We start from the raw sequence: 17,851 nt of genomic DNA on the forward strand, positions 1-17,851 counted from the left end.
TAAAATATTTTTTGCTGCTAATTGATTCTTATTGAGTATGTGTAACCTGAGTGAAGCATTAAATAAATACAACATTTGGATTAACTGCTATTAATCATCATTATTATCAACATTACAATTACAGTGGACTATTTAAGCTGTATGTTCCTCAGCATGGTTCTAAATGTCTCGTCAAGTGCTTTAAAGTGTGTGTTTTTGTTCGATGTGTGACTACATTTAAGCTGAAACATGAAGATAGACCGGGAAATGGCATAGCTCCTCCCCCTTTAAAAAACAGCCAATAGTGTTTTATTTTTACCACAGCTTTGCCAGTGAGAGGGATTGAGATCAAGCGCATATAGCAATAGCATCTTGAAGAGGGCGGGACATGTCAGATACTTGAGAGCATTTGATTGGTCAGAAGATTTGACGAGAAACTGAAGTATGAAGTATTCAGGCAGAAGTTACAAACTGCAAACTTTGGATGTTTATATCTTCTTATTGTGAACTTTGTCACTGTTTTGGAGCACACAATAGCTCATATATATGATTAAAGCTAACATACAGATACTACCATCTTAACTTTTTTATTTTGACTTTAAATGCACAACATGTAAAGATTTTTTCATTCTAATATCTAAAAACCACTACAACAGTATTGTATTTTTCGTTGTTTGTACTTACATTATCCCAAATCTTTGGAAGAATGTTTAAATCAAGTGAATTAAGCAGTTTTAATTAGTGACAGATCGTGTACTGTATCGACATGGTAATGACATCACACACCCTCGAGAACAGGTGTCCTGACATGTTATCCTACCAGATTATGCTACCAATGGTTTTGAGGTTGGGGAGTTGGGGATTAGGTATAGGTTAGGGCGATATTATAGCTTCGTATCACACATATTACCCCACATTAATCCACATTAATATTTACACTGGTAGCAAAATCTGATGGGCAGCATATTGCGTCATCAAAAGGTGGTAGCTACTTTTTGAATGGGAGGTAGGACAATCTGACAAGGTAGGACAAATCGACAGAACACCGGTTTGGTATTTTATAGAAAACAGGGAAACTGCAAATATGTTTAATAATGTTTTACTAGATTACTAGAGAATTGGAATGACATGAGGGCGAGCAATTAACAGCGAACATTAACTTTTTTTAGGTGAACTAACCCTAAGTCCATAGTTTGGTAACTAAAATGGATGTCAAAACAACATGTATGGGGGTATCCCTCTAAATAGTGAAAAATAGTTTGCTCTGATCTGTATCCTAATATTAAAAATCCAAATAACATAATTTAAATAAACATTCGACCACCCCTATAATGGCCCATACCATTGTGAATGCATAATCGCGCCAATCCGTCTATGAGAAAAAAATTCATTCAAAAGTCTGAAACTGGCAGTTCTAGAGCACAGACAGACGTGGTAAGTGTTCACAAGACACTGTTCTTGTAAAATAGGTGTTTGTTTTGACATATAGCCTAAAAGTAAAGTCAAATTGGCTACCTAGTTTGTATAGTTTGACCTTCAGAAACATCTGAAATTGCTAAGAAGAGACTGTAGGTCATCCCACAAAACACATAAAACGTAAATACGTTTTGTTATTAAAATAGATGTAATTTAAATAAATCATACATTTGATTAATTGAAGCATCTATAAGAACTAACATTATACCGAATATGTTCACCCCACCCCCTGATAGTCAATGTATGATTCGCGCACCCTGCATTGAAATGTCTAGTTTCCCAAGAAGTTATAGCTTTAGAATTCGTCCTTCGGGCTGCTCTCAGAGACAGATGTGCTGGTTTTTCCTCCACGGATGCGATGACGGTCCCAGTCAGTGGACACGGTCTCGTCATCCCAGATGCTGGAGGTCTCCGTGTCACTGAAATAGCCTGCTTCTCCAGTGTAGTGTGTGGGAAACAGCAGCAGGGGTTGAACGGAGAAAGCCTTCAGGTCTCTCAGTTGAAAATGGGACATGTATTCCTTCCTACAGGCAGAGGGCACACTAGAGTCACATCATTGAAAGAAATAAACAAAATAAGAAGTAAACAAATAAGAAGTAAACAAAATGTGGCTTTGTAAAAATCATTATATTAGCAAGATGGCTCATTTATTCATTTTATTATCGACTTAGTCCCTTTATTAATCTGGAGTCGCCACAGCGATATGTACAGCCAACTTATCCAGCATATTTTTTACAGAGCGGATGCCCTTTCGGCTTCAACCCATCACTGGGAAACAATCATAAACTCTCATTCACAGACATAAACTATGGACAGTTTTAGCTCACCCAATTCCCTTATAGCGCATGTCTTTGGACTGTCGGGGGAAACCACCCCAACACAGGGAGAACATGCAAACTCCTCACAGAAATGCCAACTGACCCAGCCGAGGGTCAAACCAGCGACCTACTGTGAGGTGATAGTGCTACCCACTTCCCCGTCAAGTCGGCTTATTTTAAAAATTGTATTTATTCATTTGATCTTGTTCTTTATGTGGAACACAAAAGAAGAGATTTTGATGCATGTTGGAAACCAGTAGCCATTGACTTCCAGAATAGAAAACAGAAATGGAATGGAAGCTCCTAGTTTTAAAATTCCTCAAAATATCTTCCTTTGTGTTCAACTGAGGAAATGGAAACGTTTGGAACAAATGAGGAATAAGTAAACGACTGTCAAAATTTGTCAAAATATCAACTTATCGTGATTATAATGTGACGCAAAGCCGCTAAATTGAAGTAATGTAAAAATGCATGCTATCATTCATGTTACGGCTGCACGATATTTAGTTTTTCTGCCATATATATTGCGATATGAGTACAATTTCACCAGATGACTAGAATATCTCTATTTGGAAAAAAATATATAATTTTTTATGTTGAATTGAATTTTGAATTGAATTGTATTTGACAGATTTTAGACAAGCTGTACAAGTATCCCATACATTTTGAAATAAAAACTGTCGAGGATAAAAACACAATAAAGCCCTGGGCTTGTTTCCATTGTGGTCCTCGCTGTTAAATAAAACAAAGTATGGCTTCAAAATACCGATGATGCATAAAACAGACAGTACCTCATACATTTTTAAAACTGAAACAAAATAATTCACAAATACATTCATTCATTAATTTTTCTTTTCGTCTTAGTCCCTCTATTAATCAGGGATCGCCACAGCGGAACGAACCATCAACTTATCCAACATACGTCCCACGCAGCGAGTGGCCTTCAAGCTACAGCCCTTTACACAATCCAGTAACATATAAAATAAAAACATCTTCGTCCACCATCCAAACTAATTATCCTCATCAAACAACCATCTTTTGATTGCTTTTTTTAACCTCCTTAAATCTTTTATGTCCTTGATCGATTTTGGTAATTTGTTCCACATGATTGCACTTGTATATAAAAACATATTTTTCCCCACTAGACTTCTAAATTTAAATAAACAAATATTAAAATCCCAACTCCTAGTACTGTATGAATGCTGTTGCCTCACCATTTGAAAATAGTTCACCAAATAACTAGGAACCACATTATTAAACATGTTACGTACCATTCCCAGTTAAAAAAAAACATACTCTCTTACTAACAGTTAACATGCCTAATTATTATTATTTTTGTTGTTGATTGGACTGGTTCTGTAAAGGAGTCCATCTGCGTATAATATAAACAGTCTACAAGCATAGATAAATACAATAAGGGAAAATATATTTATTTAAAAAAACAATGTTTTATTGTTTTCCGAGCAGTCTTAACAGTATTCAGGTTTAAAATAATTGAATAATCAAATGTAAAATAATACTGCATAGTCTTCGTTTTATAAATAAATCAATAAAATCAATAGTTATTAAAGTTACAAATAATACAATTTCTTAGGCCTGAATGCTTTTAAAATCCTCATACAGTAACAGGCCTCAAAAAACTCATGCAAATGATAATCCAGACACAACATTGCATATTTTGTGTGATATGACTACTGTGAATGATCGCATTGCAATATGGGTGCTGAAACGATATACTGTGCAGCTCTAATTTATGTCATGTAAACATTTACCAGTTCAATACACTATGCTGCCTATTATTGTCACAGACAATAATATATATGGATATTATTGTGATGACTTTATATGATGATGTTTCATTTAGTCTTTCATTAATTTGTATATAACATAAACGATGATTAGTGTACATAGAATTTGTGTATCAGATCGAGAACATTTTGCGCTGCCTTTTATTTAGGTTTAAATGAAGGTGAGTAGAGGATGATCTTTAAAGGGACAGTTCACATTCAAAATTTCCCCACTTTAATGAGTTGTTTCATCAGTTGAACACAAAAGATGATATTCTGAATTATGTTGGAAACCAGAAGCCATTGGCATCCTTAGTAGGAACAAAAAATTGAAATTCAATGGCTGCTGCTTTCTAACATTTCTTCACGATATCTTTGTGTTCAACAAAATAAGAAATTCAAACCGGTTTGGAACAAAATGGGGGATAGTAAATGATTATAGAATTTTAGTTTTTGCATGAAGTATGCATTTAATTAGCAACATCTACCAGTGCTTACTTGGGGTGCTTGTTGAACATAACAGGCAGAAACTCATCAACAGGGAGCATCTTGCTGAGAGGCTGGGCTTCCAGAAGCTTCTTTGCCCCTTGCAGTGAAAGGGCATAACCCAAAGTCCAATACGAGTAATCTGGGCTGACCAGGTTCTTCACTCCTTCCACCCAGCGCTCCGGGTGCTTGATTTGCAACCGTTTACGCCCCACATAGCTTAAAGAGAAAAATAAATATGGGGAAATAAACAGGGAAAATGTGAAACTTGCTAATTAACGATGACATTTTGCTTTATGAAATGTTTATTTGTGGACCTCAAGATGATCATTTACCACTAAAGCCACGGTCACACTGCACTTTTCGCCCCATAGACTTCCATTCATACGCAAGCGAATGCCACAGACTGGAAACGCAAGCTTGTGCAACACTGACTACTTCAGACCACTCGAAGATCAAAACATGGCCTCTGTACAGAAATGTAAAACATTGCTCGCTTTTTTCAATGTCTAATCATTATAAATCAATTATTTAATCCGGCCCCTTAGTCTCTAGTGTGACTGCAGGAAAAGACCAGGGGTTGTTTGTCTTCCTGCAGAGTTTGGCTCCAACCCTAATCGAACAGACCTAAACTAGCTAATCAAGCTTGTAATTGATAGTTTTCGGTCACATGAGCTGAGACGTGGTGGGCAAAAAAATAATTGGTCGTAATGGCAGCTACATGGGGCGATGCAGTGGCACAGTAGGTAGTGCTGTCGCCTCACAGCAAGAAGGTGGCTGGTTCGAGCCTCGGCTGGGTCAGTTGGCATTTCTGTGTGGAGTTTGCATGTTCTCCCTGCGTTCGTGTGCGTTTCCTCCGAGTGCTCCGGTTTCCCCCACAAGTCCAAAGACATGTGGTACAGGTGAATTGGGTACGCTAAATTATTCGTAGTGTATGAGTGTGAATGAGAGTGTATGGAAGTTTCCTAGTGATGGGTTGCAGCTGGAAGGGCATCTGCTACGTAAAACAGATGCTGGATAAGTTGGCGGTTCATTCCTCTGTGGCGATTGCAGATTAATAAAGGGACTAAGCTGAAAAGAAAATGAATGAATGAATGAATGGCAGCTACACGGGATCTCTATAGAAATTCAGCACAAACTGGTCATATTTCCATCTGTTTCAAGCTACAAATATGTGATTACATATCAACAGAACAGAGCTGAAATATGATCACAAACTGTAAATTGTGGGCACTTACGATCCATATTCTGCACCCGCAAACATTTTTCAGTCATTTAAAACTGTCAAGTCCTTGTCAAAGCTCCAATTCTTACATCTAACGTTATCTTTTGGATATTCCTCAGAGATTTATTCAGTGGCTTTTATATTTGGTGTCGGTTTCCTTGTCTAAAATTAACTTTTGCTGGTAGGGAAAATCTATTAATTCCCATAAGATGAGCAGGGCTTTAAACCGTGGAAGAAGCTAGTAATAGATCCAGAATAGAGACTGTAAAATAATTATCACAACTCACATTAAGTCCCACTGGAGGCCTGATCGTTTCACATCCTCCATGATGGTGTTGAGGCGGCTTTTGAAGTTCGGCTCAAATCTGACGTCGTCCTCCAGTACAAGAACCTGCTGTTGCTGGAGCTCCAGCACCTGTGGGCCACGCACAGCAAGAAGAGTTTATAGAGGTGGACACTCAGTTAAAGAGAGGCCTTATGAAATATTTTTTAGCTGAATTCTTGATCATTGGTGATTCATAAAATGCAAGACAATGGCCAAGTTTTTGTATGATATCAGAGGCTCCCAGTTTATATTAAATGGTCATAACTAGTAGGTACTTAAACAAATATATTGTACATATTACGTTCCAATTGTATTGCACAGCACTTCTGGTGTTATTGAGGTGGGATACGGGTAAAGTAAGTGACTGTTTTGGTGGTATGGTGGGTTAAAGGTGGATTAATATGTATGGGAAGGGTCAACAGTGTAGTTATGTAATGTAATTACGGATTAATTACGAATATAAACTCAAAAAGTAAGTTACATTTGCTATTTGTTCAAACTACTTATTTAGCTGAAACAACACAATTCTTGATTTGTTTTAGGACAACTTAATTGTTTTATGTTTAAATCTGTAAAAACTAATAAGTTAACTTAATTCCTTCATGATGTCCCAACTTGTTCAAGCTACTTATTTAAAATGAGCTGAATCAACACAATTCTTGAGATTTTTGGGAGGACAAATTAATTGTTTTATGTTCATTCCACTTAAATTTGTTTAACAATTAAGCTAATTTATTCCATTTGTGTTGGGACAACATGAAGCAATTGTGAGGAGCCCAGCAATTTTTTTACAGTGAATTACATACAGATCATTTTTGCAATGTTCAATATAAAAACATGTGTGTACATAAGTGCATTGTACCAAATGACTAATTTAAATAAAAGTACATAGTAATTAAAGCCACCAAATATAATGTGGTACCTTCAAGACTATATTGTTGATTTTATTTATCTTGTTTTTTCATAAAAAAACAATGGTGTTATACATATTTTAAATTGGAATTTAAAGGATAAAAATTTTGAAAGGCAAATTATTATCAGGAATGATGCTAGCAAAATAATCTGTTATCTAAAATGGTGATCTATTAATATATAACACTATAATGACAGATATTATAGATAATATAAACAGATAATATATAATAAAAAAATTTAAATTAATATATAATTTTTGACAGATATTTTCACCACAGGCTCATTGTGAAAACGTAGCCCAGATGACGTTTCTGGAGACAGCAAATTACGTAGACGGAGGTAAGTATGGCTGCATTTCATTTCTTTAAACGAACGCTACGGGGCGGTGTGACGCCGTTCCTTTTCGCGCTGACCAGCTGACCGCTTACGTATGGACGGCATTCCGGTTGCAACCAGTTTGTCCCGTTAGCGATCCACGTCCGTAGGCGGATTTGAGATGCACAGAGGAGTTGACCACGAAGACGGGGGTTCGAGTCTGGTGAAGAGCGGTTCCAGAAAGCAGGTAAGACAAAAACAGAATCTAAAATATAAAACAAACAAGTGAATAGCAGGGTGAGGATGTGGTAAAAAAAAAAAAAAGTCAGACGAGGGCTTTTATTTTTTTGGATTGCGTTTGAAACGTGTTGGTTGGGTTTAGGGAAGTGGTTGGGCGGGTCAATCAATAAAACTGGTTGGGTTTAGGGAAGGGGGAGAGTGGGTCAGCCAATCGTTCGCTCAGTCAGTCAGAAAGCCTGTCCAAAAGTGAGTCGACAGTGGCCTCTGGTGGGTTTACGCGAGAACAGCAGGCGCGAATTCTAAAACAAAAACTGCAGAAAAACGTGCCGCCGGGACGTATTTCGCGGTCTCCAGAAACGTCAATGGAGGTACGTTTTCATAATGAGCCTGGGTTGGATATTTTTGTCCACTAAAAATGAAAATTTACTCATTTTTAATCACCCTCAAGTTCCAAACTTTCTTTTTCTTTAGAGTTTCTTTATTCTGTTGAACACAAAAAAGGATATTTTAAAGAAAGCTGAAAATCAGTAATAATTGACACCCAGCTTTCTTTTGTGTTCAACAGAAGAAACCAAGTCAAACAGGTCTGCAACAAGTTAAGGGTGAGTAAATGATGACAAAATGTTCAGTTTTGGGTGAACTGTCCCTTTAAGGACCAATGTGCAATATTTTAATTGACCCACACATATGTGGTTAATATGCACAAGAGTTCTTGTTGCAGTTGATTGTGGGGCACTATTTTTTGCTTTGTACCTTTTTCCAGATGTTGTAATGACTAAGGAAGCAGCCGATTTCCCCCTTAGTCAGCACTCGGTCAGAGTAGGGATCTTTATAACCAGGAAGCATCTCGATTCCTAAAGTCCTGAGCTGAGTTGAATTCATGGCTCTTGGAGGAGAAACAGAAAGGAGTAATTTATGACAGTGGCATGTTGTGTAACAGTAAAATATAGTAAGTGTTTAATATACAAATTAAATGCAAAGGCAAAAGTGTGGGATATAACATCATACTTGCCATCCACCGCATCAGTGAGGGTGACGTCTATGCCTAGGACTTCCAGCGAGCGCAGCATACGATCTCTACGATCTTCCCGACGCTTCAGATTGATCAGGTAGACCTAAAATGAGGAGAGGATATGACACAAAAGTTTTCTGTTTAATATGAGTACTGCATATTAACTCAAAAACTGAATATGTGACAACATTCTTGTATTTTAGCTGTTTATATACCTGATTGAAAGCCATGGTGTCTTTGGGTTTGGAGACAATGTGCAAATATTGTGAAGTTTCCATTTTAAAGTCAACTGTGGAACATAAACTTCAGATTATTTCTCTTTTATCCACAAATGAAATATTTTCTGGAAAACAGACGGAGTTAGCGATAGTCGTGAAGCTGTGCTTGTTAATCAATTTTAAATAAAGGGGACTTATTGTGCCCCTTTTTACAAAATGTAAAATAAGTCTCTGATGCCCCTAGAGTATGTATGTGAAGTTTCAGCTCAAAATACCACACAAATAATGTTTTACAGCTCTATAAAACTGCCTCATTTAGGCTTTGTTCCAAATGGTGTCGTTTTGGTGTATGTCGCTTTAAATTCTAATGAGATTGTGCTTTTTTTCAAAAGAGGGTGGAGCTACAAATGCCTTTGCTTTAGCATAGTGGCAGATTCAAAAACAAGACTACCGTCCTATGCTAATGTGGGAGAGATCATCGAAAATTGACAGGACTTTCTCCGTCTTATGACGTACAAAGGGAGATTGTCAATCAAAGTGTTTCTGCAGGCTGTTTTTATGTAGTGTGATTATGAAAATTAAATTAATATATGTTTACCATTAGAAGCTGGTTATATTGTTGACTGTTGCCACACCACTGTGATTTTTGCATAATAGCACGCCTTAAAAACATAAAATAATCTATATAATATTGAATGTCCACTTGTACAAAGTGTTGTTACAAATACAAATAGCAGATTATTATGATGTTAATGTTTGCAGTATCTCAATATCTTCATGCCTTATAGTCAAGTTTTAGAGATTAGAGCTCCGTAATAAGATTACATTCATAGTACATACCACTTGAGTGCACACTCTAAAATGCTGGGTTGTTTTAACTTGACATTGGGTCAAATGGGGACAAATCTTGGGTTAAAAAGTATAATACAAATGGCATTGAAAATATTAATCCAATGTTGGGTTAAAACAGACTGTACTTAAAGGTGTAATAGTTGATTGTCTTATCATGCTTGCTGAAAGTATCCTCACATCCTGATTGCAATCATGATATTTAGTGGTCCAAATGTATTAAAACAATGCCCAGCATAAATGAGTACACTCCTCACAGATCTCTCTATTAAATTCTTATTTTCTACAGGATGCTATACAATGTTAGTGCATGGACATTAGATTAGCCAAAGCTAGAGCTAATTTAGCAAATAATAGTACACCCAAACTGTACTCATTTATGCTGTTCACTGTATTTATTTTAATACTCTGTGGAAGGTGTGTAAGACCAAGAAAAGATCGTCCAATCAAAATGTTTGATTTGTATGTTACGATAGGCTGTCCTGTGGAATTGGATAGCTAAATATGTAATTGCACACCTCTGTGAAGTCTGTTTGTGCATAAATTATGTCATTGGAGTGTTCACGGATGTGGTTCAGAAAGAAAATGGCAGGCAAACGTCAACAACCTCAATACTAACTTTACTATAAAGTTTTCTCTCTAGTGAATGTTACATGATGTATTGTGATGTTGTCTAGTGTGCGCTAATCTAAAGCTAAAGTTAATCTAAAGTTAAAGTTAAGCTAATCTAAAGTTGTAAAGTGTGGCTTTGAATGGCAGTTTGCAGGAAGAGACATAGGCTGTGTTTGAAACCGCATACTTCCATACTATACAACACGTTAAAATCAGTATGCGAGCCAAGTAGTTCATCCGAATTCACAGAATTCGAAAATCAGTATGAGAGAAGTACCTGGATGACTTACTACTTCCGGTGAGATTTTAAAGTGCGCATCCCATGTATGCTGCGCTATCCCATGATGCCCTGCGAGAGAATTCATGAATAGGAGCAAAGAGCATAGAATCACCAAGAAGCGACACTCTAGTGCCATTTGGAAAACAGCCACTAGATGCTGCTAGTGTCACGTGGCGGCCATTTTGGAATGAAAAGTCCAACAGAACAACAGCATATTATAAATCTGTAATATAAACTATTAAAAGTGAGGATAATTGTGATAGTAAGTGTTGTATTGTAGCCTTTGAGGTTGTGTCTCACCTTTAATGCGCTTTTTAAATAAATAAATAAAAAACAAAGCAGCTGCTTGCCATCGCAACAGCAATAAGATCCAATGGACGGCCGATCGCTTTTACTCCAAAATGGCGGAATCCGTGGCTGTTGCTGGGTGCTGCTGTTGCAATGCAACATTCTATTGAGTGTCGCCTCTTGGTCATTCTAAGCTCTTTGATGGGAGTGAAGCGACGCAACTGATGCAGGTAGGTCACGTTACCATGACAAAATGGCGAATGTATTACGTCCAAATTCCATTCATACTTCTTACATTCATACTGTATAGAACGTACTTTTATAACTGCCGAGTTGTACATTTAAATTTAAATGCAGTACCTATTGAGTAGTAGGCGGTTTCAAACACAGCCATAGGCTTTCAGTGCTATTAGCATATTAAGAGCATAGAACCGCCAAGAGGCGACATTCTAGTGCGATAGTGGCCATTTTGGAATGAAAATTTCAATAGAAAACAGCATATTATAAGTCTGTAAAATAAACTATTAAAAGTGCTGATGATTGTGATAGTAAGTGTTGTATTGTCGTCTTTCAGGTTTAATGCACTTTTTAAATAAATAAATAAAAAACAAAGCAGCTGCTTGCCATCGTGACAGCAATAAGATCCAATGGACAGCCGATCGCTTTCACTCCAAAATGGTGGAATCCGAACTGTTGCTAGGAGCAGCTGTTGCAATGGAACATTCTATTGAGTGTCGCCTCTTGGTGATTCTAAGATCTTTGCCTGCAGTGACTTTATTTAGCTTCTTATTTGAGTGTGAAATAAGCATCTGAATTGAATGTTTTATCTGTCTTAAGTAAAAGTAAAAAAAAAAACAGGCATTTCTCTTGAGAAACTTTAATAGTTATGCTTGAGATGGGTTTTCACAGTGATGCTTTCAAAGAAGATCCATATTTGGTTATCTAAAGAACCTGTGAGAAATGAGAAGAATATTTACAATTTTAAAGAACATTTTTGTTTAATTGAAATGTTCAGTGCAAAGTAAAAGTTCTGTATTGAACCATTAATTCCCATAAAGAACCTTTATTTTTAAGGGTTCTTACAGAGCTGCTACACACAGCAGAAATAGGATGGAGAATTTTGTATAACACTGCTTTGCTAATATTACTTTTATTGTTATGTCTCAGACAGTGTTTAGTTCCATAAATATTTCGTATTTAGACTACAATGAACCCTTTGAACATACAAATGCTACAACAAAGTTAAGCTGCTCTAATGACAGGAAACTAAAATGTGTGAGAGATGTCACAACAGAGTGAAAGTTCTCTCTTTTCTGTGAAAGCTTTATGAAAAGCTTTACAGTGAATGTTTGTGTTAGCCAAGTAAAGACAGAGGTAGAACAGGTGAAAAGATGACTCGCACCTTCTATTCACAGTTTATTCACTCCTGATCTACTGTATTTAACATCAGTAGAAAGTCACTAGGATTTAAAGCTGATGGGTTTGGCTGTAAAGACCCTTTTCAATTCTTTACATTTCGTGATACACACCTAGCGCCTCAGTGACAGTGTGGCTAAAACTCTCCACTTCCTCCTCCAGCGTCTGTTTCATCTCTAAAGGCTGCGGCAGATACCCATAATGCTCTCTGTTACAAATGAACATCTGCACACCTGCGAAAAGAATAACAGGGTTTCCATAGGTTTTGTGAGGGTATATTTAAGACTTTAAAAGGACACCAATTTGACCCCTTTTTCAAGTTTTAAGAGAAGTCTTTTATGTCTCCAGAATGTGTCAGAAAAGTTTCAGCTCAAAACACCCATCAGATTATTTATTATAGCGATATTATATGTGGTCAACTCTGACCACATTGTAGCTGTTTTTGTTGCCTGTGCCTTTAATGCAAATGAGCTAGCTCCCTGCCTATCATACACACATGCTTTTGTCAGAGTGTGTGAGAGTGGCTGTTTTTCAATATGCACTGAAAAAATGTAATCAAAGATGATTCCTTGGATTTCCGCATTTTTTTTTTTACATTAAGTGGTTGTAAACAATTTATTTGGGCTGAATTTAAACAAACAAATTAAGTTGAACATTATTAAATTAATTTGTTTGTTTAAATTCAACATAAATAAATAGTTTGCAACAGTTTTGCATGAAACACTTTTTTCAGTGTGCGTTCTTCAGTGATCTTGCGTCCTCGTGTTCTCGTGTAACGTTATCATCAGCTACCAAGTTCAGTTCCAATACTCAAGACCGCAAGAACAGAGGATGCGTGAAACTACCCGGATGGGTTCTTATGGCCCATTTCCACTGAGTGGTACGGTACGGTTTGGTACATTTTTATAGATTTTATATAAAAGTGGTTTCGTACCACTTTTTCGGCACCCTTTCAAAAGGGTACCAAACACGAGAAGCTGAATCATATTGGTTTACAGAGATACGTCATTCGCTTACTCAACAACCCAGAATAAAAACAAAAGAGCCGTGTTTTTCATGTTTGAAATACACAGCGAGAGATTACAGCGGAATTACATATACATATAATAACGAGTCATGGTCGACCCGGGCTCAAACAAACCTTGTCGTCGTCTTGAGGAACAGCCACAAAGCAAAAAAAAAGAGCAGATTCACCGTGCTCCATAGTTTTTACGAGCCAGTATGAAGCGCGAGCGGTTTCGCTTTCTTCTTTGCGCTTGCCACGCATCTATATCTGAAATAACAAACTTCTTGAGCTGATGATAATAACGTGCATGTTACGTGTTACATGTGCTGCTGAAGATTACAGACACAGATCAGAGGTCTGCTCTGACTGTGGGCTATATTTTGTGTTGTTTTTGAACTTAAATAACTAAATGTCTGCTGTGTGTAGTTCTTATGTAGTTGGTAACATATCGGAGACTGTAAGGGGCTGTATAACCCCTCCATCAAACTCATTAAATGAGGGGGTCGCCACTCATTTAATGAGTCGCCACGTAGAATAATAGAATATTCTACCTAGAATAATTTCCATAATTTCACCACGTAGAATAATTTCAAGCAGCGCGAGAGTGATTTAAAAATTGTGTAATTTTCAGTGATTATAATAAATATTTTTCAGTATTACAAGTGAAAGCTAATATTTTCAGATTTTTTAAAGATATCACTGATAAATTCATAAAGTATTTAGGACACATTCAGGCAGAATGCATCTTTGCACTTAAAACGCAGCGCTCAGGAACAGTTTAAAACTGTTGTCATGTCAACTTGCTGCAGTAAACAACGACGGCAACGCTTGTCCCGCCTTTGCGCTCTTCTTATTGGCCCACTGCGCTAGACTGAATTATTCAGTCAACGCCTTCTGTCTTCAGATGACAGGAGCTACAACTGCGAAAATGTAACGCGCTAAAGATGAGAGAAAGAAAACAACACTGACAGATTTAGTTTTAGAAACCAGCTAAAGCTACAAATAATGGCACATCTGATTACTGATCATGTGGTGAATGTTAATCCACCATCTACACTTTTCGAAGAGTGGATAAAAGACTTCCATTGGCTTCAAGTCCGCTATGAAAATAACTAAAGCATTCACTGTAAAGGCTGTGGGACGGAATTTTCAGGTAACTGTTTGCCACATCTACACATTTTAAGCACGAGAGGTTCTGTTTAATCCTTCATTTAATCACCAGATGCTGTCAGCCGTGCAAGTGGCAGCTATATGTAAAATTTAACACCACGTACATCATCGCAAAAGGGCTTGCACCGACTAAGATGAAACTAATATTGCAGCTCATGAAAAGACCGGTATTGCTATTAAAATTATGTATACAAATATTAAGGTATATGTCAAAAACATTGTGCAAAATCAGACACCAAGCGTGAGAACACAGTACAGTTAACGTATTGTTAACAGATTCATTAATGAATTCATGTCAAGCAGTGCGTGCAGGGCTGGTGAGCGGCCTAGTTCGGACTGCTGAACGAATCACTGGCACAACCCTTCCTACACTTCAAGAACTGTACTCTTCCAGAGTGAGTAAAAGGGCTCACAAAATCACTCTAGATGCCTCACACCCAGCACACTACCTGTTCGAACTGTTACCGTCTGGTCGGCGCTTCAGAGCACCAAGCACAAAAACAGCCAGACACAGGAAAAGTTTCTTTCCTCAGGCTGTCTACCTTATGAACAGTTAAATATTCCCCTACTGTGCAATAAATATGAGCAATACTTTCTCATACGCACTTGTACACAGCACCTTATATCAATATACAATGCAATACCTTCTCCATTCGTATTTGTACACAGCACCTTATAACCTGTATATTTATAACAAATCTGTACACACAATTCAACATCCAAAATTTTTGACTAACTGCATCTCTGTTTAATGTTTATCGTCTTTTTAATTTTTTTATTTTGTGTTGTCAGCTTCTGTAGCCAAAACAAATTCCTTGTGTGCGTGAAGCACATTGGCAATAAAACTGATTCTGATTGTCTGTTGCTAATGGGAGACATTAGGAGTAGATCAAAATGATTGGTCGGGTTAAGGGATTGGTCAGACAGGCAGGGGTTGAATAACAGCACACATGAAACAGGCGAAGGAAACACTTAAATATTATTAGTTGTTGCTATCATTGCTAGGCGTTTTCCATTTTTTGCCTTTCTGTGCCTTCTTTCTCTTCTGATTGTTTGCCATCCATCTCGACCCCTTCGCCTGTTTTTTGATTATGCTTGTGGATTATATCTGTTGTTGTGTGTGCTGGTATTTGACCCCAATCCCTTAATAATAAAGAGCTCTTTAACTCCTCTTTTGGGAAATTTAGGAAATTGGAAGCTGTTCTCTGATTTTGACCTCCACTGACTAAAATGTTATATCATTACCTCCTTGTCTTGCAGAAAATGCAAATGCCATGATATCATCCAGGGCCCAAAGATAATGATGGTGCACGGGGTAAAAGGCCAGCGATTCACTAGATCTGCGGCGCAGGTCTATCAGCATTGTGGAGTGAATCATGGGGACGGGGTGACAACCAGTTCGCTTCCAGGTTCGAATGGGTATGTAATGTGGTGTTCGCTTATAATAGCCCTGCAGAAAGAAATGTCAGATATTTTCGAGATTACCAACACACGTGGTGCAGAAAAAAACTAACCGTCAATAAATCGTGCAGACAAAATGAAAAAAAATAAACAACACAATATAAAGGTATACTTTTACATATGACTGAATACTAAAGTACTGACTTACCTTTAACCTAATTTTTGTTTCTGAAAAACATGTATGTGGCATCAAAATTCCTTAATTATTATGCCTGAATGAGAGTATAGTTCCAAGCCATATTGAAAATAGCAAATTTAAATTTTCTGTTGGTCATATCACACAGTGGAACTATTAAAGAGATCAGGATTTTAATAGGAAAGTGATCAAACAACTTTTTTTTTCAAATGTTTGAAAGATGCTAATGGTCTAATCAGATTTAACGATTTATGCTAAGCTAAGCTAAAAGTGCTCTTTCCAGACCTAAAGATTGTCTGAATGGATTTTGAAAACTGGTCAAGTAAATATTTCAAGCTTTAAAAAGGAAAATGATAAAAAAAAAAAAAAAATGTTTGAGAGATGCTAATGGTCTAATCTGATTTAACGATTTATGCTAAGCTAAACGAAAAGTGCTCTTGCCAGACCCATAGATTGGCTGAATGGATTTTAAAAACAGGTAAAGCTAAATATTTCAAGCTTTAAATAGGGAAATGATAAATATATATATATATATATATATATATATATATATATATATATATATATATATATATATATATATATATATATATATATATATATATATATATATATATATATATATCAACTTTTTGAGAGATGCTAATGGTGTAATCTGATTCATTAATTTATGCTAAGCTAAGCTAAAAATGCTGTTTCCAGACCTATAGATTGGCTGAATGGATTTTAAAACCTGGTATTTCAAGCTTTAAATAGAGAAGTGATTAAAAAAAATAAATAATAATAATAATAATATATATATATATATATATATATATATATATATATATATATATATATATATATATATATATATATATATATATGTATATATATATATATATATACATATATATATATATATATATATATATATATATATATATATTATATATATATATATATATATATATATATATATATATATATATATATATATATATATACATACATATATATACACATACATACATATATATATATATATATATATATATACACATACATGCATACATACACATATACATATATACATATATATATATATATTATATATATATATATATATATATATATATATATATATATATATATATATATATATATATATATATATATATATATATATATACATATATACATACATACATACATACATACATACACATATACATATACATATACATATACATATATATATATATATATATATATATATATATATATATATATATATATATATATACATACATGCATACATACATGCATATATATATATATATATATATATACATACATGCATACATACATGCATATATATATATATATATATATATATATATATATATATATAAGCTTTAAATAGGAAAGTAACGATTTATGCTCAGCTAAGCTAAAAGTGCTCCCGCCAGAGACTGGCTAAATGAACACAAAATTGGTAAATCTCCACTGTTTAACTCTGGAGGAGTTGTAAAATAAGCCTACTTATTTTAGAAACTGAGTGTTTCTTTAACTTATTACTCAATTATTATATCCATCTTCTATTTAATGGAAAAGCAATGTGTAACTTAAACATCTAATCATTCAATTTCAAGACATGTTTAGCTGTACAAAACAGCTCATTATGCTGCGTGATATCTCACATTGGTGTATTTAGTTATATTATTTTAAAGTACATTTAACGTACAGTGTACATCTAGTTTATCACAGCAGAAGGGAAGATTAGATAAAAAGATGTTTGCATTTTGCACAACAAGTTATACTAACCCTTCAGACCTAATGTTCAAGTACTAATGAA

The 17,851-nt window shown here is 35.6% G+C and overlaps 1 protein-coding gene across 1 annotated transcript in view; it reads right to left on the reverse strand.

Annotated features, from left to right (window-relative positions):
- Nucleotides 1-713: 713 nt before the first annotated feature.
- The window catches only part of colgalt2a (collagen beta(1-O)galactosyltransferase 2a), a 30,303-nt gene continuing 13,165 nt past the window's right edge, over nt 714-17,851 (reverse strand). The window contains exons 5-12 of the mRNA XM_056472145.1: nt 15,663-15,867; nt 12,355-12,474; nt 8,794-8,867; nt 8,575-8,681; nt 8,320-8,452; nt 6,059-6,186; nt 4,559-4,765; nt 714-1,979 (exon numbers count right to left, since the gene is read on the reverse strand). Coding sequence (XP_056328120.1) covers nt 1,751-1,979; nt 4,559-4,765; nt 6,059-6,186; nt 8,320-8,452; nt 8,575-8,681; nt 8,794-8,867; nt 12,355-12,474; nt 15,663-15,867 — 1,203 coding nt within the window. The 3' untranslated portion in view covers nt 714-1,750. The remainder of the gene's footprint in view (nt 1,980-4,558; nt 4,766-6,058; nt 6,187-8,319; nt 8,453-8,574; nt 8,682-8,793; nt 8,868-12,354; nt 12,475-15,662; nt 15,868-17,851) is intronic.

The sequence above is a fragment of the Danio aesculapii genome, chromosome 2 (assembly GCF_903798145.1).
Source record: "Danio aesculapii chromosome 2, fDanAes4.1, whole genome shotgun sequence".
Classification (NCBI taxonomy): Eukaryota; Metazoa; Chordata; class Actinopteri; order Cypriniformes; family Danionidae; genus Danio; species Danio aesculapii.